This window comes from Aphelocoma coerulescens, unplaced genomic scaffold, assembly GCF_041296385.1.
Source record: "Aphelocoma coerulescens isolate FSJ_1873_10779 unplaced genomic scaffold, UR_Acoe_1.0 HiC_scaffold_60, whole genome shotgun sequence".
Lineage (NCBI taxonomy): Eukaryota > Metazoa > Chordata > Aves > Passeriformes > Corvidae > Aphelocoma > Aphelocoma coerulescens.
The window spans coordinates 375,833-396,558 of NW_027183949.1; the positions used below are offsets into that span (position 1 = coordinate 375,833).

The window sequence follows — 20,726 nt, forward strand, 5'->3', positions numbered from 1 at the left end:
GCAGCCCCTGCCAGGCTGCTGAGCAGGGACAAGGAGGCACTGAGGCCCCAGGGCTGCAAGGGTCACTTGTCTCCTGCTGGCCTCAGGGCCAGGGACAGCAGCCGTGGCCCAAGTGCTGCACAAGTTGGCTCTGTCAGGGCCTTGCAGCTGCTGCCCATCCCTCTGCCCTCTCCAGCCCAGGCTGTGCCACGCTGTCCCTGCCCTGCGCCTCTGTCCCTGCAGGCTGTCCTCATCCCCCCGGCTGCCCCACCTGGCTGGCCCCTTCCTTTGCTGGCAGCTCTGCGTCCTGCCTGCCTCTGCCTTGGCACACAAAGCCTTGGGCTTGATACCAAAAGGCTTCATTCCATTTTTACCATGTCTGTGAACTTTTAGCAGAGGAACAAGGCATGCAGGGGCTGCTTTCCCAGCAGGGACGGATGGAAGAGAAGAAGAAGACATCTGGCTCAAGGGTGCAGTGCTAGAAAAAACAAGGACTGAATGTGGGAACTTGGGGTGGGTTTTAAGGAAATGGGTGAATTGTAATACGCATGTAGCGACTGGATGTGAGCAACACACTTGTAGAGTCACGTGTCCACGTAAGGTTAGGAGTTATCCCCTGCTGGAGCTCAGGCCTGAATAAATGATGCTCTCTTTAACAACAAATCAGTGTTAAGGAGTCATAAGTAATATGCTGATATTTCGGAGATTTGGTGACAGTGCGGCCTCACAGAACCAAGGAATCAACAGTGACACTGTGGGACCCCATGGAACCAATGGTCCATTGTGCCAATGCAGATCCAAGGATCCATGGTGGCACTGTGGAACCAAGGAGATCGTTGTTGACAGTATGAACGCTCATGGAACCATGAGCCACTGTGACACAGAGTGGCCACATGGAGCCAAGGGTTTGTGACTCTGCAGATCCCAGGAGACCCTTGTGACTGAGGAACCTCATGGAACCAAGGGTCCATTGTGACACTGTGGAGCCCTGTGGAACCAAGGGGACCACAGAGACATTGTGGGGCTTCATCGAACAATGGAGACCATTATGACACTTTGGGACCCACTGGAACCAAGGGGCCATTGTGACACTGCAGAGCCTCCTATAACCAAGGGGCCATTATAGCACGGCAGGGCCTCATGGAATCAAGGGGTCCATTGTGACCCTGTGGGGCTCCATGGCACCCAGGGTCCATTCTGATGCCATGAAACCAAGGAGACCATTGTTACACTAAACGGCATCACGGAACCAAGGAAGCCATTGTCAGGAAAATTAATCCAAAACACCAGAGGTTTATGTCCAAAATGGAGACAGAGGAGTCCCAATACTGTATTTGAATAAAGGAAGAGGACATGGGGCATTTCTCTGGGGTCTGTCAAGTTGTTAGAGGATGTAGTCTCCTTTCTCTTCTAATTTCCTGGCCGATTTCCCTCTCTCTTTGCCCATTGGCTGAGGTACTTGAGAGCTACAGACTTCCCAAATCACTTAAAACAGACCCTACCAATGTATACCCCTCCCTTTTTCTTTTCTTTTGGAATTTATGGTTCTTGCCATTGCTTCTTTTATCTCTCAGTATCTACCTATCAGCAGACCCACAGTTTGTTTGTAAAGACAAATTGATCTCATTCCTTTCACCACTGTGACCCAGTGGGGCTCCATGGAACCATGCAGACCATTGTGACACTTGGAGGCCTCGTGGAACCGAAGGACCATTGTGGCCCTGCAGGGCCTTGTGGAACCAAGGGCACAACAGTGACACTGTGAGGCTCCAAGGGCCCAAGGGGGCATTCTCACACTGCAGAACCAAGGGTCCATTGTGGCACAGTGGGGCCTCATGAAACCAAAGGGCCATTTTGACACTTTGAGGCCTTGGGAAACCAAAGGACCCTTGTGGCACTTCAGGGCCTTGTGGAACCAAGGCGACCATAGTGACACTGTGGGGCTCAATGGAACCAAGGGGCCCTTGTGACACTGTGGGGTCTCATGGAACCAATGGTCTACTGTGACACTGCAGGGCCTTATGGAATCACAGAGACTGTTGTGACACCACAGGCCCCATTGAACCAAGGGGCCATTGTGACACTTTGCAGCCCCATGGAACCAAGGAGGCCATTGTGACACTACAAGGCCTCATGGAAGCAGGGAACCATTGTGACACTATGGGACCTTCTCAGGCCAAGGGGCCGTTGTGTCACTGTGTGGCACCATGGAACCAAGGAGAGCATTGTGACACTACAGGGCCCCATGGAACTAAGGATTCATGTAACAGTGTGGGGACTCATGGAATCAAAGGTCCATTGTGATATTGCGGGGCCTCATGGAGTTCTGAAGACCATTATGACACTTCAAGGCCTCCTTGAATCAAGGGGCTCTGCAGGACCTTGTGGAACCAAGGAGACCCTTCTGACATTGTGAATCCCCATGGAACCAAGAGTCCATTGTGATACTGCGGTACCAAGGAGACCCCTGTGACACTGCAAGGCCTCATGGAAGCAGGGGGGAACCACTGGGACCCTGTTGGGCCCCATGGAAACAAGGAGCCAGTGTGACACAGTGGGGCCTCGTGGAACCAAGGACCCAATATGACACCAACATTGTGACACTGCGGGGCCCCGTGGATCCGAGGGAACAGGTAACAGGTGTGGTTGGCTTGGCCTGACTGCTCCAACTGACCTTGGCATGTCAAGGGTCTCTTTCATGTGCCCCTGAAACACTGGGGCTCTGGGCTTTCCTTCCTATAGGAAAGAACCATGCCTCTCATCCAGGTGTTGGGAGAGTCCCAGACTGGTCAGGCTCAGCAGGGAAGGGCATGTGGCAAATGCTCCTGCAGCCATTCCAGGCACTGGCAGGACAAGGCAGGGATTGCAGAAGCCCTGTGGGAGGGAAAAGAAGGGCATGTTGTGTGCCCAGACTCCAGCCAGGCCTGTGCCAGGGTCTGCTGGGGTCTCCTCAGAGCCAGGTTGGTGGGAGCTGGGCTGAAGAAGTGGAACATGGGGTGGGTGGGAATTGGGCTGAACAATGAGGGTCAAATGTCAGCCATGGTACAGAGTCCTCTTGGCAGCCACTCCCTGGTGCCATCCCTCAGTGGCCAGCCCTTGACCACCACTGGGGAACATTTCTAATATCTCTACAATGGGATGAAATGCACTTTCAACTGCTTTGTGGATGCTGCCAAGTTGCAGGGAGTCTGTAACCAAACTCATCTTGTTAATGGTGACTGCAAAACATATTTGGGCAAGAGGCCTGAGTTGGATAAATTTGTCTTGCCATCAGGTGCCAACCAAGCCACAAGAAAAGGAAGAAAAAACTTATGCATCAGAAGAAAGGCAGTTCAATAGGGACAAAAACCAAAACCCAACCAAAAATACCAAAGCAAAACCCACCCACAACAACAACACAAAAACCCCACAAACAAACCAACCACAAAAAGCAAAGACCACAAACAGAGGCAAAGCAAATGCACAGGAAATCTCCAATCAGCAGAAAATGTTCAACCACCTTGTGGCAGGAGAGGGTTCTGTATGTGTAGGTGCTGTTTGAAAGAAAAAGGTCTTAAAAAAGAAATTAATGCCCTCCACCTCCTGCTTCTCTCAGTTTCTTGCTGATCATGGTGTGACACGGAATGGAACATCCCTTGGGTCAGTCCAGCCCAGCTGTCCCATCCCTGTTCCCTTGGGAATCCTTGCCCAGCCCAAGCCCATTGGCTGGGGGAGTTGCAGACACCCCTCATGTGGGGCGAGCAGTGTGACAAGGACAGTAGGACAGAACAACATTAACTCTTCTCAAGGACAGTAGGACAGAACAGCACAGCCTTGGAGAAATAGATAGGACTTGTGATAAGGGGTACAACGATGTCAAAGGTAGTGGGGATAGCTAATGAATCAGTGTGTCTGATATAAACTCTGTTCACTCCATGCGTAGTGCACTCAAATGCATGAAGGATCACCTGAGTGACCACCATGCTGTAATAAAGAATAGCTGCTTTCAAATCCTCCAAACTGTGTGAGAAGGTTTCTCTCCAGCAGATTTCAGTAGCAGTGGTGCCCTTGACTCCATGATGCCCCACAGGTTCACAATGGCTCCTTGCTTTCAGGAGGCCCTGCTGTAGAACAATGGAGCCTTGGTTCCCTTAGGGTCCATACTGTCCAAATGGCCTCCTTGCTTCTGCTCTGCCACAATGCTCTCCTTGGTTCCACGAGGCCTTGGTGTGTCACAACAGCCCCTTGGTTCCATGAAGTGCCGTAGGGTCACCGTGGTCTCTTGGATCCGCAGTATCGCAATTGGTTACAAGCAGCCCCGCTGTGTCACAATGAATATTTGGTTCCACAGGGCCCTGCAGTGTCACAATGGTCCCTTGGTTCCATGAGGCCTCGTTGTATAACAATGGCCCCTTGTTCCATGAGGTTTGTACCGTCAACAATGGTCTCCTTGGTTCTGTAGTGTGAAAATGGCCCCTTGGTTCCATAAGGTTGCTCCATGTGGTCTGCTTGGCTCCATGAGTTTCTGCAGTGTCACAATGTCCTATAGTTTCCATGAGCTTCATTACAATCAACAATGTCCTTTTTTCCATTGAGGCCCAGAGTGTCACAATGGCTCCTTGGCTTCATGTGGATCACCTGTGTCACAATGGTCTCCTTGGTTCCATGAGGTTCCACAGTGTCACCATGGTCTCCTTTGATCCGCATTGTCATAATGGACAATTGCTTCCATGAGGCCCTGCAGTGTCACAATGGTCCCTTGGTTCCATAGGTTTTATGTTGTAACAATGGACTCCTTGGTTCTAGGAGCTCCCCTGCTTTTTGCAGAGGTGTCTTTGGTTCCAACAAGGCCCCGCTGTGTCTCAGTGCACCCTGGGTTCCATGTGGATCTGGAGCATCACAAAGGCTCCTTGGTTCCACGAGGTCCTGCTGTGTCACAATGGATCCTGTGCTCCATGAGGCCCTCCAAAGTCATCATGGAGGCTTGGTTCCATGAGGTTCCATTGTGTCCCAGTGGTCGCCTTGGTTCCATGGGTTTCCTTAGTGTCACAATGCTCTCCATGCTTCCATGATTCCCCACAATGTCACAATGCTCTCCATGCTTCCATTAGGCCCTGCTTTGCCACAATGGTCCCCTTGTTTCCATGAGGCCCCGCTGTGTCACAATGGACGCATGGTTCCATGATGTTGCGTGGTGTCACCGTGCTCTCCTTGAATCCGCAGTGGAACAATGGACCATTGGTTCCGTGCGGCCTGGCCGTGTCACAATGGGCTCCTTGATCCCATGATTCCCCAGGGTGTCACAATGGAGCCTTGTTTCTAGGAGGTTCTGTACTGTCACAATTGTCTCCTTGATGCCATCAGCCCCTGCAGTGTCACAATGGCTCCTTGGTTCCATGAGGAACACAAAAGCTTTGCATAAACATTGAGCAACAGCTGCTGAACACACCTGGGACACATCTGCTTGCATCAAAAGAGGGCTTCAAGCTGAGAATGGCACCAGCAGCTTCCATCTGCAACAGAGAGCCAGGGAAAGGACAGGGACAGAGAATTCAGTGGAAAGACACAGAGAATTCTTCTCCCAGAGATCATTCCTGCTCCCACTGTCCCTTGGAGAAAGGGGACATCATTGCAGGCAGCCTGTACTGAGCATGTGGCTCCTGAGTAGGGTTTGTTGTTTAGGAAACCTGTTCAGGCTTTTCGATTCTTTCCTTAAAAACAGGAAAACTTCTCCTGGGGCTGTGTGCAGGCAGAGCCCTGAGGAGAGCAGGTGGCACATGGTGCGCTGGGCTGGGACAGCCAGCTGCAGAGCTCAAGGGAAGAAGCCCAAAGTGGCACAATGGCTCCTTGGCTTCACGTGGATCACCTGTGTCACAATGGTCTCCTTGGTTCCATGAGGTTCCGCAGTGTCACCATGGTCTCCTTTGATCCGCACTGTCATCATGGACAATTGGTTCCATGAGGCCCCGCAGTGTCACAATGGTCCCTTGGTTCCATAGGTTTTATGTTGTAACAATGGACTCCTTGCTTCCATGAGCTAGCCTGCTTTTTGCAGAGGTGTCTTTGGTTCCAACAAGGCCCCGCTGTGTCTCAGTGCACCCTGGGTTCCATGTGGATCTGGAGTGTCACAAAGGCTCCTTGGTTCCACCAGGTCCTGCTGTGTCACAATGGATCCTGTGCTCCATGAGGCCCTCCAAAGTCATCATGGAGGCTTGGTTCCATGAGGTTCCATTGTGTCCCAGTGGTCGCCTTGGTTCCATGAGTTTCCTTAGTGTCACAATGCTCTCCATGGTTCCATGATTCCCCACAATGTCACAATGCTCTCCATGGTTCCATTAGGAATCAACAAACCTTCTACACTGGAATTCTGGAGGGTGGACTTTGGCCTATTCAGGACGCAGATTTGGGGAGTACCTTGGAAAACAGCTCTTAAAAACAAAGGTGTCCAGAAACAATGGCCACACGACAAGAAAGAAATCCTGAAGGCACAGGAGCAGGCTGTCCCTATGTGCCGAAAGATGAGCTGGCCGAGAAGAAGACCAGCCTGGAGTGGGCAAGGAGCTTTTGCAGGCACTCAGGGGAAAAAATAAAGCGGGTGCATCACCTTTGGGCAGAGGGGTAGGAAACTCAGGAAATGTTTAAGGATGTTGTTAGGTCACGCAGAAAGAAAATTAGAGGGGTGAGAGCTCCATTAGAACTTAACTGGCTGCTTCTCTGAAGGATAATAAAATTTTTTTATAACTACATTAATGGCAAAATGTGTTTTTTTGGGGGGGTTCTCATGGTTTAATGGGATATCCCTATATTTTGGGGGATCTCCTCATTGTTTTATGGGATCTCCTTGTGGTTTTGAGGTCTTCATGTTGTTTTTTCTGGTCTCATGGTTTTTTGGGTCTTGCCACGTGCTTTTTCGAGGTCTTGTAATGTATTTTGGGGGTCTCCTCATGGTCGTTTGGGGTCTTCTTATGGTTTTATGTAGTCACTGTGTGCTTTTTGGGGGTCTTCTTGGAGTTTATGGGGTCTCCTTATGATTTTTGTGGGCTTCTCATGTTTTTTTGGGTTCTTCTTATGGGTTTTGGGAGGTTTTCCCGTGGGTTTATGGGGTCTTCTCATGATTTTGGGGGTTTTCCCGTAGGTTTATGGGGTTTTCTTCTAGTTTTTTTGGGTTCTTGTCATGTGCTTTTTGGGGTCTTGTAAAATATTTTGGGTCTCCTCACAGTTTTTTTGGGGTTCCTCGTGATTTTTGGGTTCTTCTCATGGGCCGTTTTAGGGTGTCCTCATGGGTTTGGGGGGCTCCTCATGCATTTTATTGGGATCTCTTCTTGGGTTTTTTGGGGGTTTCCTTGTGATTTTTGGGATCTCCTTGTATTTTTTAGGGGTCTCCTTGTGGTTTTTTGGCATCTCCTCATGGATTTTTAGGGTGTCCTCACATTTTTTTGGTTTCTTTTCACACCTTTCAACTCCCCATTTTCCACCCCTTCCCTCAACTCTCCCCCTCCATCCGTGTCCACCTCAGAATGCCCATGGTCCTACCGGGCTGGAATTCCCAGTCATCCATCAAATTGTGGCTCTGGACCAAACTCCTGGCCAGGCAAAAAATCGGCCTCTGCGTTGTCACCTCCATGTCCCCAACCTGCGCCTGCCCGGGCAGCACATCCAGGGTGCCAAGGGTTGGGATCCGCACCCCCTGCAACCGGAATTTTTGGGATTTTGGGATCTGGTTCCCCACAGAAGTGGAATTTTGGGATTTTGAAGTGGAAACTTGGGATTTTGGGGTCTGCGTTCCATGGAACCGGAGTTTTGGGATCTTGAGATCTGTACCCCCTGCAAGCAGAACTTTGGGATTTTGGGATCTGCTCGCCCTGGAAGTGGAATTTCAGGATTTTGGAATGAGCCAGAGGTGACCTCGACCCCCAGGAGGGAACATGGTGGGGGAACTGGGGTGACCTTGTTCCGCAGCAGGAGCTGGTCCAGGACAAAGTCGGCCACCACGTCCCAAATTTCCTTCCACTCTGGGAATTGAGGGAAACTGAGTCAGGATCCTGACAGATCTGACATTCCCAGGGGTACAGGAGGGTGAGAGGTCATTCTGCACTCTCTCAGGATGTGGGATCAGGATGTGGGATCTGGATGTGGGGGGTGTGGGATGTCCCACCACCAGCCTAGCTCCTGTTGTGTCCCTAGGACACTCGGTGACGCTGCTGGTGGCACTGTGACTTCGGTGGGGCCTCTGTGACATCGTGGTGACACCGTGGGGTCACGGGCAGGGATACGGGGCTGGGGCAGGGAGGAGAGATGGGACATTGAATGGGGGACATGGAATGGGGGACGTGGGGGTGTGGGACAAGTGGGATGGTGAGGGAGGTATCTTTTCAGCTTTTTACCGGCTTGTGCTAGTAGTTCAATGCCTTAGAAAGCCTCAAACAACCCAGAGAGGTGGCACGGGCAATCCAGCATTTCAGTAGCTCTAAAATCGGTAACTGTGTCAGCTGCAAAGCAAATACCTCCAGCAGAAGCAAAGAGGGAGAAATACAGCTGTCTGCTCGCTCAATTTCCCACAGTTAGAAGCTTTCAAAAGAAACAGATGACAAGAGGCGTTTGCAGAAGGGGTAGCAGAGCCAAGAGAGGCGGGGCCTCCCTTGATCCTCTCTTTTATTCGGAGAAGGGGAAAGGGGAGGACTGGGGGCAGACCCGGGGTGACCGGCCAATCAGACACTGCTAAAGAGTCTGAGTTACATTTGGGTTTGCCCGAGCTTGGAACAAAGGAGCTCAGAGCACATGGCAGAGGCAAGTGTCCTCATGGGAGGGGAAGCTCAGAACAGGCAGCAACAGGATGGGACATGGAATGGGGGACATGGAATAGGGGATATGGGGGTGTGGGACAATGGGATGGGACATGGAACGGGGGATATGGGGGTGTGGGACAATGGGATGGGACATGGAATAGGGGATATGGGGGTGTGGGACAATGGGATGGGACATGGAACGGGGGATATGGGCGTGTGGGACAATGGGATGGGACATGGAATTGAAGACATGGGATGGGGATATGGGGGATGTGGGATGGGGCAGATGGAATGGGAATGGGGGGATGTGGGGGATGGGAGATGGGGATGAGGGACATGGGATGGAGAGGGAAATGTGGGGCATGGGGGATGTGGGGCATGGGGGATGGGTGATGAGTGACATGGGATGGGGGACAAGGGGACATGGGAGATGGGACATGGAGTGGGGGCCACAGGATAAGGACATGGAAGGGGGCAATGGGATGAGGGACACGGAAGATGGGGGAAATGGGGGACAGGAGGTGGGGGACATGAAATGGGGGACATGGAGTGGGGACTTGGAGGATGTTGGATGGGGGACACAGAATGGGGGACAAGGGAAACATGGGGGACACAGTCTCCAGGTGTTCAAAGAGATTACAATAAGCAGACACAATGACAAAGCAATTTTTGAGGCATTTTTCTTATTATCAGGTCCTTACACCCCGTCAATGCCCAAATCCCGGGACAGGGATCCCGGCTGCTTGGCTTCACCACCATCCAGCTCCACATGGGAGCCGCGATATCCCAGCACGGAGCAGCCGGGTCACCAGGGGCTCTCCCGACTGGCGGCTGAAATCTTTTCACACATCTCACAGCTCACCTGAGGACCGGGAGTGGGTGATTATCTGTGGCCTTGCCTCTTCCTCCAGTTGTGAGGGCCCTGCCTCTTCCTCTTCATCCCTCACTGAGGGATTGGTGATGATTTGGTCTCAGATGTCTTCTCCTGTATAGCAGGAGCTGCTCCGGCAGGGGCTGTTCCTCTGGCTCAGCTGCAGTTGGAGTGCCCACGGTGCCTGTTGCTCTGCTTTCCTCCTCCTCCCCCTGAGGGTGCTGTCCAGTGACCAGCAGTGTCCCAGAAACAGTAGCCAGGGCCCAGCAGGCTGCATCACTTTGCACCTCTCTGGAGCTGCTGCAGCATTTTCCTTCACGTATTCTATCACTTTAATGGGGTCCTGTGGCTGTTCAGGGGTGAACTTCCAAACCATTGGAGGAGAGGAGTTCTCCAAATACTGGCCCATTCCCTCCCACATTCCATGCCACTCGTGACTATCCACCCTCGGGGCAGGTCTCTGAATGACCGTCCTGGAAACTTCTGTCCTGACTCTAAACATGGTGTGGACCCCACTGAGGAGACCCGGCAGACACAGCAGCAAGAACAGGCTTTCCTTAACATCCAGAGGGAATTCAGAATTCCCCAAAGCTGTTGGAAAAGGCCTGAAGGAGGAGAAGGGGGTGAAAGGCTGGGCAAAATCATCACCCTCCCCTGTTCCCCCCACAGGCTGGGCACAATTATTAATGAATTCCCAGAGGTAGCACCCGAGGCCAGGGCAGGAGAGCAGCACTGGAGACACATCCCAAATGACCCCCACTGCCCTTGATGTTCTCACAGCACAAACTGATATCCTGCAGCACAGCAACAAAGCAATCCTGGTGCCTCTCCCTGCTCTGGAAAAGATCCCTGAGAGGAGCACAGACAGGAATATGCACAGGGTGAGGTCCCACAGCCCCATGAGCAGACCAAGGCACATTGTGCCCAGGGGCTCTGTCCCTGATACAGCAAATGCTCAGATCAAATTTGCTTCCAACCTGCTCTGTGCAGATCTGGTGTTTTACAACCCAAATGCCCCCCATTTTCCCCAGAAAGCTGCTGTCCCCCATCCACTCAGCCCCTTTGCAATCACAATCTGCTATAATTTCCCATTTGCCCTTCATCTCTCAGTGTTCACACGGGGATTGTGAAGCCTCTTCTGCTCCAGGAGCCTGGTTGGGAAGCAATTGGCCCCATAACCTGGGGACAAGATATTAATGACAAAACTGCTCATGCCAGCAGAGACAAGACAGGGGCAGAGGAAAGGGGAGAGCCAGGCCCAGGGGACAGGGCTGGAATGGTGATGGCTGTGAGGTCACTCCCAGTGCAGCAGCCTGGCTGGCCCTCAGCAGACATTGTGGCCAGGAAGCACTGTGAGGTCACCCAGCACATCAGAGACCCCACACAACAGGAATTCCATCCCTGGGGAGGTGAAGGAGTGAGGCAGCAGGGAGAGGCCCCACCTGGGCTCTGATTCTGGGGCACCTCTGTTGCACAACCTGACCAGCCCTGGCACACAGGGAGGCCGGCCGGGCTCATGGCCACCCTGCTCTGTCTAGCCCTGCAACTGGGGAAAAATCTTTCCTCATCTCCTGGCTGAACATCCTGTTTCACCCAACACCCCTTGTCTTTCATCCTCCTCACACGCTCCAGCCAAGCTTTCTCTGCCTAAAAACAACAAAGTCACCATTTCTACATTTCCCCTTTGCAAACTGTCCTTGCTGTCACCTCCTGGCAGTGGCCTCATGGGCCCTGTCAGAGCCCGCCCTGTCCCTGCCCTGCCCCAGCTCTGCTGCCCCACAGCTGCTGGATCAGGAGGGGCAGAGCCATGGGGGAGGGGAATGCACAGGGACTCCTCCTGGGAGGGACCTTGGGAGGTTTCCAGGCCAGGCCAAAGCCCAGCCAGCAGAGAAAGGGACCCAGGGATGGGCTGTTTGTGTGCTCTGCCATGGCAGGAGAAGATGCAGAGCCACCAGCTCCCTTCATGCCGTTCTCTCTCTGTTTTCTCAAACTTGTGCCTCTACAAACCACCATGATCCCTTCCCTTGCCTTCCTGTATCCTTTTCTAGGCATCCCTCAGGAAGTCTGGAAAATGCTCTTTCTGTCTGACCTCCATGAGTCTCAGACCCAGAGGAAAAACCCCATCCTCATCTGTGAGGTCATCCTGGGAGAGTCTGCCACTGACCCACTTGGGGAATCTTTCATGCAGAAATGTTGGAACATTCTCTGACTTGTTTTAGACGGTTTGAATTTTGAATGGTTTCTGCACAAATATGGCAATTCATGTCCCTGCTATGGCAATTCTTTGATTTTCATGGAAATATAAGGGATTAGGTGAGATGAAAATGCTAACATGGTGAAAGCAGGTATTTGCAGCCCTATGGAGAAGCAGTTGGTAAAATAAGAATCAAAGAATGATGGGGCTTAGAGACCTCAACTACAGGATCAGTATGTGGAGGTGGAGATGCCTGGGCTCAGTGGTTTGGAGACTGTAGTGGTTTGGTCCAAAATACTCATTACTGTTTATCTTCTGTGAGATAAGAATTAGGAGAAACGCAAAGCAGGCAGCAAACTTGAAAGAATCTAAAGAAGTTTATTAACAGACCTAAAAGAGGGAAAAAAAATTATACCATAGCTTCAGAACTCTCCTCCTCCCCCCACCTTCCTCCCTTCTCCCACTGACAATGTAAAGACAACCCTTAAGATGTTCAGTCTGTTTACCACTTCCATAATAACCTTGTTCAGTCCAGTTAGAAAGAGAAGTCTCTTCTTGCTCGTGCTATGAAAACATTATCACAACGAGCCAGCTGCCCACTTCCAAATATTGTTCAGTCCATTTAGGAAGAGGAGTCTCTCTGCTCGTGATGTGAGTCCCTTCCCCCGACTTGCAGCTTTTCCTGCAACTGCTTTCGAGGGTCCACTCTTGAAGTTGTTTGGGGTACAATTTTAAGGTTGAGCCGTTCAGAAACAAAAACCAGAGGCCCTTCTCCTTTCCTGGGAGCAAAGGGTCTTCCTCATCTTCATCGTTAGGACTATCTCTGGGAGCATCTCTAGGAACTGAGGTTTTTCTCCTTTCCTCTTTGGAGCAAAAGTCCTCATCTGGTTCATCTCTCTCTGTCCAAACTTCTCATGAAATTACAGCTGCGGCAGCATCTGCCTATTGCTTACGAGTTGAACACTCCACCCCCCATATCTTCATGAAATTACAACGGGATACTCTGATATATCATAGCTTCACAACAGACTTTCAGCTTTAAGCATCTCCTCTCTCTCTTCCCTCAGGTTTTCAGCTCTTCACAGCAATAAAAGGGTTAATCTCACCTCGGCCTTGCAGCTGGAATGTGGCTTATCGCTGTTGGTCACTGACCTCTGCCGGACAGAGGTGCCGCTTTGCTGAATCTCGGCCGCAGTGGAGGGGGGGTTCCGAGCTGCTCCGGTCACCCACGGCAAGGCAGTGGGGGCGGGGTTCCACGGCTGGAACAGGCCCATGGCTCCAGGCTGGCCGTGGCCCAGCCCGGCCTGGCCCAAGCAGGGCCTGGCCGGGCCTGCTAGCCCCCACACGGGGCCTGCAGCCACCTGTGCCAGCACTGGAAACGAGAGAGAGCTTGGGGGGGAGTTTGTCTATTCTTAAGTGTGGATCACAGAGGCGGTCACAACTTTAAGTGGCTTAAAGAATTGTCGATATTCAAACTGGCCAGCTGATAGGTTCTATCAGGTCCCAGAGGAAGCTGTAAGCACCCCTTAGCAAGGATATCCCTTCCGGGACTATGCTTGCTAACCTATGACATGAGGGAAAAAAGAGGGTGCATCACATTTGAAGGAATGTCAGGTATCGCAGGAAATGTTTAAGGGAGTCTTTAGGTCATGTAGGAAAAAACTTAGAGAGGCAAAAGCCCAGTTAGAACTCAATCTGGCCACTTCTGTGAAGGACAATAAAAATATTTTCATAAACACATTAATGGCAAAAGGGAGGGCAAGGAGAACCTCCATTCCCTGTTAGATGGAGGAGGGAATTTAGTAACTAAAGATGAGGAAAAGGCTGACCTACTTAACCTCTTCTTTGCCTATCTTTTCAACATTAAGACAGGTCGTCCTCAGGACAAGTGGCCTCCTGGGCTGGTAGATGGGGACAGGGAGCAGAACAGCCCCTGTAATCCAGGAGGAAGCAGCTGGTGACTGCTGAGCCCCTCAGATGCTCACAGGTGTCTCTGGGAGCAGATGGAATCCATCCTAGGGGGATGAGGGAGCTGCTGGATGAGCTCCCCAAGCGTGGATTTCAGTGTCTTCATTGATGATCTGGATGAGGGCATTGAGTCCAGCACCAGCAAATCTGCAGATGACACCAAGCTGGGTGCGAGTGTGGATCTGCTGGAGGGTAGGAGGGCTCTGCACAGGGACCTGGACAGGCTGGATCCAGGGCCCAAATCCAACCATGGGAGGTTCAACAAGACCAAGTGCCAGCTCCTGCACTTTGGCCACAACAACCCCTGCAGCGCTACAGGCTGGGGACAGAGTGGCTGGACAGCGGCCAGGCAGAAAGGGACCTGGGGGCACTGATGGACAGCAGGCTGGACATGAGCCAGCAGTGTGCCCACGTGGCCAAGGAGGCCAATGGCTCCTGGCCTGGATCAGGAATGGAGTGGCCAGCAGGACCAGGGCAGGGATTCTCCCCCTGTCCTGGGCACTGGTGAGGCCGCACCTCGAGTGCTGTGTCCAGTTCTGGGCCCCCAATTTAGGAAGGACATTGAGGGGCTGGAGCGTGTCCAGAGAAGGGCAACAAGGCTGGTGAGGGGTCTGGAACACAAGTGCTGTGAGGAGTGGCTGAGGGAGCTGGGGTTGTTTCTCCTGGAGAAGAGGAGGCTCAGGGGAGACAAGGAGGTGTCAGGGCACGGCTTGGGCTTGATGATGTCCAAGGTCTTTTCCAGCCTGGTTGATTCTGTGATTCTCTGAAACCACCCTTGAAGCAGCTGCAGGATGAGCCCTGGGCCTCCTCTTCAGAAGGTCCAGCAGCCCCTGTCCCTCAGCTTCTCCACACGCGCCCCAAAGCCCATCCTGTCAGTCCTGCAGAGCCTCTCCAGCTCCTCCTCACTGCCCCACAACAGGGAGCCCCACACCCAGACACAGCAGCCCAGATGTGCCCCCCTGGCCTGTGGTGCCCCTGGCAAGGGAACAGCTCGAGGCACTGCAGGGCCCTGCAGACAATTCCTGCAGCACTTGTAGGATGATCCTGCTCCCCAAGGGACGTTCCCGTGGTGCCAAGGCAGGAACTGAAATGGGGAGTGGGGCCAGAGAGGAAAGGGCAACCAGGGCTGGGCTGTTTGCAGGGGAGGGGACAGGGAAGGGCAAGAGCAAGAAATGTGGAGCAGGAGAGAGGAAAGAAAGCAAAGGTGAGGCAGAGGAAATGCTCAGGGCTGTTTGGGGGTGGCTGCCAGGCAGCCCTGGCTCTGAGCAACAACGTCTGCAGTGGGACAGGAAACTCAGAGCTGATGGGAACAAACTTTCTGGCTGACTTGAGAGGCCACGACAAAGCTGAGAGGTTTCCCTGCCGTCCCCCAGCCCTTGCTGGCCCCCAGGGGCTGATGGCATTTGTGCTCACTCAGGTTCCTCTCCCCACACCAAGACCGTGGGGTGCTCACGCCTGGGCTGTGCAGTGCAAACAGGGGCTCCTGAGCCAGTCCTGCCGTGGGTGTGCCTGCAAGGATCCAGCCCCTCTCTGAGCTGGGGAGAGGCCAGGGCTGCAGAGGGGGGATGTTGCTGGCAGGTGCATGAGGCCGCTCTGGGACGCTGCCCTGGGGTGTCCAGCGCAGGGGGGATGGATCAGCCCCTGCTCTGCTGCTCCTTCCCGGCTCCCCCAGGGACCCTGCAGAGCACCAGCCATGCTGGTTGCCCCCACCCTGCCCACGGCCACCCTGGGGCTGCTCACGGGGGTTTTCTCTGCTGAGCACTGGCCTGGGCGTGCTCTTGAGAGAGCCTGGGCAAGGAGCCTGGAGCCCCCAGGCCCTGCCCTGAGGCGTCAGCGCTGGCCCAGCAGTGCCCATGGCCTGTCCCTGCTGCAGCCCCGGCACTGCCACCCCAGGGCTGGGAGCGAGCCCCAGAGCACTCAGGCCCTGCAGCAACACCAGGGGCAGGAGGGCAGCGGGGCAGTGGCACGGGAGCAGCACTGGCAGCACCAAGGGCTGCTGCTCCTGGGCACAGCTGCTGTGCCCCCCTGATCTGCCCCCAGCTCTGCACACAGACATTGCTGCTGCAGCTCCACAGAAGGCAACTAAAGGGGCATCTCTGCTGGAAACTTTGCTGGCAGATCCTTGAGTTCATTTAAAGGCAGCGAGAGCACAGCTCCTCATTGACACAGTCTGGGGCCACAGCCAAGGTGCAGAGAAACAAAATGAGAAATGGAAGAAATATTGCCCTTGCTTTGTGGACAACAATAAATTACTGAAGGCAGAGAAAATAACCCCAGAACCAAACCAAGTAGAACTATCAAAGACTAGTTTTATTACAAGTGATTTGCAAAAATTGGCAACCAGTTTAATGTTTCTTAAATCGTCCAGCCATCAGTGCCCACACTGCAGCCTTGAGCTCCTGGTTCCTCAGGCTGTAGATGAGGGGGTTCAGGGCTGGAGGCACCACCGAGTACAGAACTGACAGGGCCAGATCCAGGGATGGGGACGAGATGGAGGGGGGCTTCAGGTAGGCAAATGCTGCAGTGCTGAGGAACAGGGAGAGCACGGCCAGGTGAGGGAGGCACGTGGAAAAGGCTTTGTGCCGTCCCTGCTCAGAGGGGATCCTCAGCACGGCCCTGAAGATCTGCACATAGGAGAAAACCATGAACACAAAACAGCCAAAATACAGAAAAGCACTCAGCACAATAAGCACAAGCTCCCTGAGGTTGGATTGCGAGCAGGAGAGCTTGAGGATGTGTGGGACTTCACAGAAGAACTGGCCCAGGGCATTGCCCTGGCACAGGGGCAGGGAAAATGTATTGGCCGTGTGCAGCAGAGCATTGAGAAAGGCACTGGCCCAGGCAGCTGCTGCCATGTGGGCACAAGCTCTGCTGCCCAGGAGGGTCCCGTAGTGCAGGGGTTTGCAGATGGACACGTAGCGGTCGTAGCACATGACGGTGAGGAGGGAAAACTCTGCTGAGATGAAGAACACAAAGCAAAACACCTGAGCAGCACATGCTGAGTAGGAGATGTGGCTGGTGCCCCAGAGGGAATTGTGCATGGCCTTGGGGACAGTGGTGCAGATGGAGCCCAGGTCGGTGAGGGCCAGGTTGAGCAGGAAGAAGAACATGGGGCTGTGCAGGTGCTGGCCGCAGGCTACGGCGCTGATGATGAGGCCGTTGGCCAGGAGGGCAGCCAGGGAGATGCCCAGGAAGAGGCAGAAGTGCAGGAGCTGCAGCTGCCGCGTGTCTGCCAATGGCAGCAGGAGGAAGTGGCTGATGCAGCTGCTGTTGGACATTTGCTGCCTCTGGCCATGGGGATCTGTTCTAGGAGGAGACAGTGACAAGTCAGGAGAGACTTTCCTGAGCAATGCCCAAGCCCTTTCTCCCAGCCCTGCCCCTGACACTCTGTGCCACCCAATTTTCCTTTTCTCAGAGCCCTTCCCTCAGCCCCGTGCCTGGAGCTCTGCTGGGATCTGGCCCTGTTGCCGTGACGAGCAGGGGCTGTGCCCGTGGACACCGAGGAATCAGCTCTGCTCTGCAGCAGTGGGGTCATGGGACAGGGGGACAAGGGCCAGTCCTGGGGTTGGAATTTGTCAAACAGAACTGCTCCTGAGGCAGAGGAGCTGGGCAGCATCTCCTGTGCCAGGGCCAAGGAACGGTGATGCCCAAAGGCACTTTGAGAGGGTTTCCTGCTGTGCCCAGGGAGAGCAGAGAGAGCTGAGCAATGCAAGAGCATTGGCTGTAACTCAGTGAAGGGTGAGGGGAGCTGCTCTGTCGCTCCATCTGTCCCCAGCTGCCCTTCCTGAGATCGAGGGCAGTCACTGTGTTCCCCTGAAAATCAGCCTGGCACAGCTGAGAGCAGAGGGAGCCACAGCAGAGCAAAGTGGCTCAGCCTTTCTCAGAGTCTCAGCCCCACTGCTGGCCAAGGACACTCCCGGCCCCGGTGTCCCCTGGAAGGCAGCTGACAGCTGGGATGGCATCCCGAGGGCACAGCCAGGCTCCTGTCCATGGCACTGCTGGAGGAGAGCCGGCTCATTGCCAGCCTCCCAGCCCGGCCTGCCCAGAGCTCCCGGGGCAGAGGGAGCTGGGACACCCCATTGCTGTGCTCAGCCTGCACAGGAGGAGCCCCAGGGCTGGGCCTGAGCCTGCAGCTGGAAGTGCCATTCCCAGAGAGCCCCTCAGCAGCGCCAGGAGCAGCTGAGCAGGGCAAGGAGAGAGAGCCGGGCCCTGAGGAAAAGCCTTTCCCTGCCCAGCGCTGCCCAGCCCCTCCCGGGCAGCACCAGGGCAGGACAGTCGCCCTCAGGCCCCGGGCAGCAGGAACGGGCCCGTGGCCGCAGAGATGCCCTTCATCTCTGCTGCTGCTCTGCCGGCCCAGGAGGGCACCGAGGGCCCCGAGCCCCCGGGCTGAGGGCACCGAGCCCCCGGGCTGAGGGCCCCGAGCCCCCGGGCTGAGGGCTGTGCTGGCTGCGAGGGGACACCGGAGCTGCGCTGCTCAGGGCGGTGTCTGCACTGCAGGGCAGCGCCGGCAGCTGCCACAGCTCCCCTCAGCAGGGCTGCCCTCAGCGCTGCCTCCCTCCCTCCCTGCCCACGGCTCTGCTGCTGGAGCTGGCCCAGCCGGGAGCTGCTCCTGCGGCCCGGGCTCCGTCCCTGCCGCTGCTGCCGGAGCCCAGCCCAGCCCCTGGGCCAGCCCTGCCCGGCAGCCGCTCGGGGCTGCGGCGATTAAAGAACAGCTCCCCCGGGCCTGGGCACCATGGAAAGGTGATGCTGGCTGCATCTGGAGGCTGGCGAGGTGCAGGCACTTGCTGAGGCTCCCAGGAATCCTCGGCGGGATGGTTTAAGAGCCTCAGGCCCTGCTCTGCCCTGCACAGCTGAGTTTCCATTCCCACCAAGCTGAGCCTGGGAGAAGTGGGAGCACAGACTGAGGAAAGCAGACACTCAAGCAGGAATCCCATGCCCTGAATGTGCTCATGAAGAGTCCCCTCAGAAATGAGCTGGGCATGAGCTGGAGCTCGGAGCAGCCCTGGCCCCCACAGCAGCCTCTCCACAGCAGCAGGACCTGCCCTGCAGCAGTCACTCCTTGCAGCCACAGCTCCCCTCCAGCGCCCATGGGGAGCTCCCAGGCAGGCTGAGAGCTGCCCCTGGCAGGTGGCAGATGCCCTGGCCTGGCAAAGAGCCCTCAGGGCTGCAGGAGCTGCTCTGCAGGACAGCCCTGGGCACCCCTGGCTGCTGCCCACCTTCACAGCCTGCAGCCGGCCCTGGCAGCAGGAGCCGTCCTGCCCTGTCCCTCTGACGGTGCCCAGGGCAGCCCCGCTCTGCAGCACATCCTCCCCCAAAGCAGGAACGGCAGCAGAGCCATCCTCACAGCCATGGCAGCCGTGTCATGGGCCAGCTCTAGAGGATCCCTGCAGCCAGAGGCTCACTGTGTCAGGAGTGGTGAAGATTTCTCCATGAATAAGCTCAGAATTGTCCTTCAGCTGCTTTAAGCCTCTGTCTGCTTCACTCCTCTCAGGTACCTGCAGGCAGTGCCCTCAGCCCTGCTGGGCTGGGAGAGGAGCAGCTCATTAGGAGAAATGTCTTTATGGTTGCCAGGAGCTGCCTCTGTGCCAGGAGCCCGGCCCAGTTCAGCAGCACAGACACAGCACAGGGACTGTAATGGCCCTCTCGGGGCTCTGGTGTTGTTTACACTGGCCTCAGTCCCTGAGAGTGTGTCCAAAAAACTTCTCAACAACTCAAAGTTAAAGTGAAACAATGAAGTTTCTTGAAGTTTTAATGGGTGCCACTGAGGGACAGGACTGAGAAAGTGTCCCCAGGTTCCAGTCAGAGCAGAACACTGCAGGCAGTGATGACAGGGGGGGACAAGCAAGGGAAAGGTGTCTCTGGTGCTGAGCAAAGCTGGACGTGTTTGAGGAATGCAAAGGGCCAAGGTCTGAGCCCCAGCCCCTGGCAAGGCAGATCCTGTCCCTCCCTCAGTGCTCAGGGCTCTTGCCGGGGCACTGGGATGTGGGGATGGGCAGTGCCCAGGGCAGCACCATGGGGCAGCCCCTGCCAGGCTGCTGAGCAGGGACAAGGAGGCACTGAGGCCCCAGGGCTGCAAGGGTCACTTGTCTCCTGCTGGCCTCAGGGCCAGGGCCAGCAGCCGTGGCCCAAGTGCTGCACAAGTTGGCTCTGTCAGGGCCTTGCAGCTGCTGCCCATCCCTCTGCCCTCTCCAGCCCAGGCTGTGCCACGCTGTCCCTGCCCTGCCCCTCTGTCCCTGCAGGCTGTCCTCATCCCCCCGGCTGCCCCACCTGGCTGGCCCCTTCCTTTGCTGGCAGCTCTGCGTCCTGCCTGCCTCTGCCTTGGCACACAAAGCCTTGGGCTTGATACCAAAAGGCTTCATTCCATTTTTACCATGTCTGTGAACTTTTAGCAGAGGAACAAGGCATGCAGGGGCTGCTTTCCCAGCAGGGACGGATGGAAGAGAAGAAGAAGACATCTGGCTCAAGGGTGCAGTGATAGAAAAAACAAGGACTGAATGTGGGAACTTGGGGTGGGTTTTAAGGAAATGGGTGAATTGTAATACGCATGTAGCGACTGGATGTGAGCAACACACTTGTAGAGTCACGTGTCCACGTAAGGTTAGGAGTTATCCCCTGCTGGAGCTCAGGCCTGAATAAATGATGCTCTCTTTAACAACAAATCAGTGTTAAGGAGTCATAAGTAATATGCTGATATTTCGGAGATTTGGTGACAGTGCGGCCTCACAGAACCAAGGAATCAACAGTGACACTGTGGGACCCCATGGAACCAATGGTCCATTGTGCCAATGCAGATCCAAGGATCCATGGTGGCACTGTGGAACCAAGGAGATCGTTGTTGACAGTATGAACGCTCATGGAACCATGAGCCACTGTGACACAGAGTGGCCACATGGAGCCAAGGGTTTGTGACTCTGCAGATCCCAGGAGACCCTTGTGACTGAGGAACCTC

The 20,726-nt window shown here is 54.7% G+C and overlaps 1 protein-coding gene and 1 long non-coding RNA gene across 3 annotated transcripts; one reads left to right on the forward strand and one right to left on the reverse strand.

Annotated features, from left to right (window-relative positions):
• Positions 1–8,645: 8,645 nt before the first annotated feature.
• Positions 8,646–11,878, forward strand: LOC138102061 (uncharacterized). Its single transcript, XR_011147301.1, has 3 exons — positions 8,646–8,745; positions 9,438–9,623; positions 11,664–11,878. It is a non-coding gene; the product is annotated as an uncharacterized lncRNA (long non-coding RNA).
• Positions 11,879–16,122: 4,244 nt separating this feature from the next.
• On the reverse strand, positions 16,123–19,290 carry LOC138102037 (olfactory receptor 14J1-like). Of its 2 annotated transcripts, none has more exons than XM_068999789.1 (2): positions 19,180–19,290; positions 16,123–17,083 (listed from the first exon to the last, which is right to left on the reverse strand). In XM_068999789.1, the coding sequence occupies exons 1-2, from the start codon at positions 19,206–19,208 to the stop codon at positions 16,123–16,125; spliced, it is 990 nt and encodes a 329-aa protein (XP_068855890.1). In that variant the 5' UTR covers positions 19,209–19,290. The 2 variants fall into 2 exon arrangements, with proteins under 2 accessions (XP_068855890.1, XP_068855891.1); XM_068999790.1 differs by having other exon boundaries at positions 18,994–19,269.
• Positions 19,291–20,726: the final 1,436 nt, after the last annotated feature.

Bases quoted from the DNA above. Each gene is read 5' to 3' on its own strand.
- LOC138102037 (XM_068999789.1), bottom strand. From the start codon at position 19,208: ATGGAGAAATCTTCACCACTCCTGACACA. The intron at 17,084-19,179 runs GTGAGCCTCTGG...GTCTCCTCCTAG, and splicing joins TCTTCACCACTCCTGACACA to AACAGATCCCCATGGCCAGA.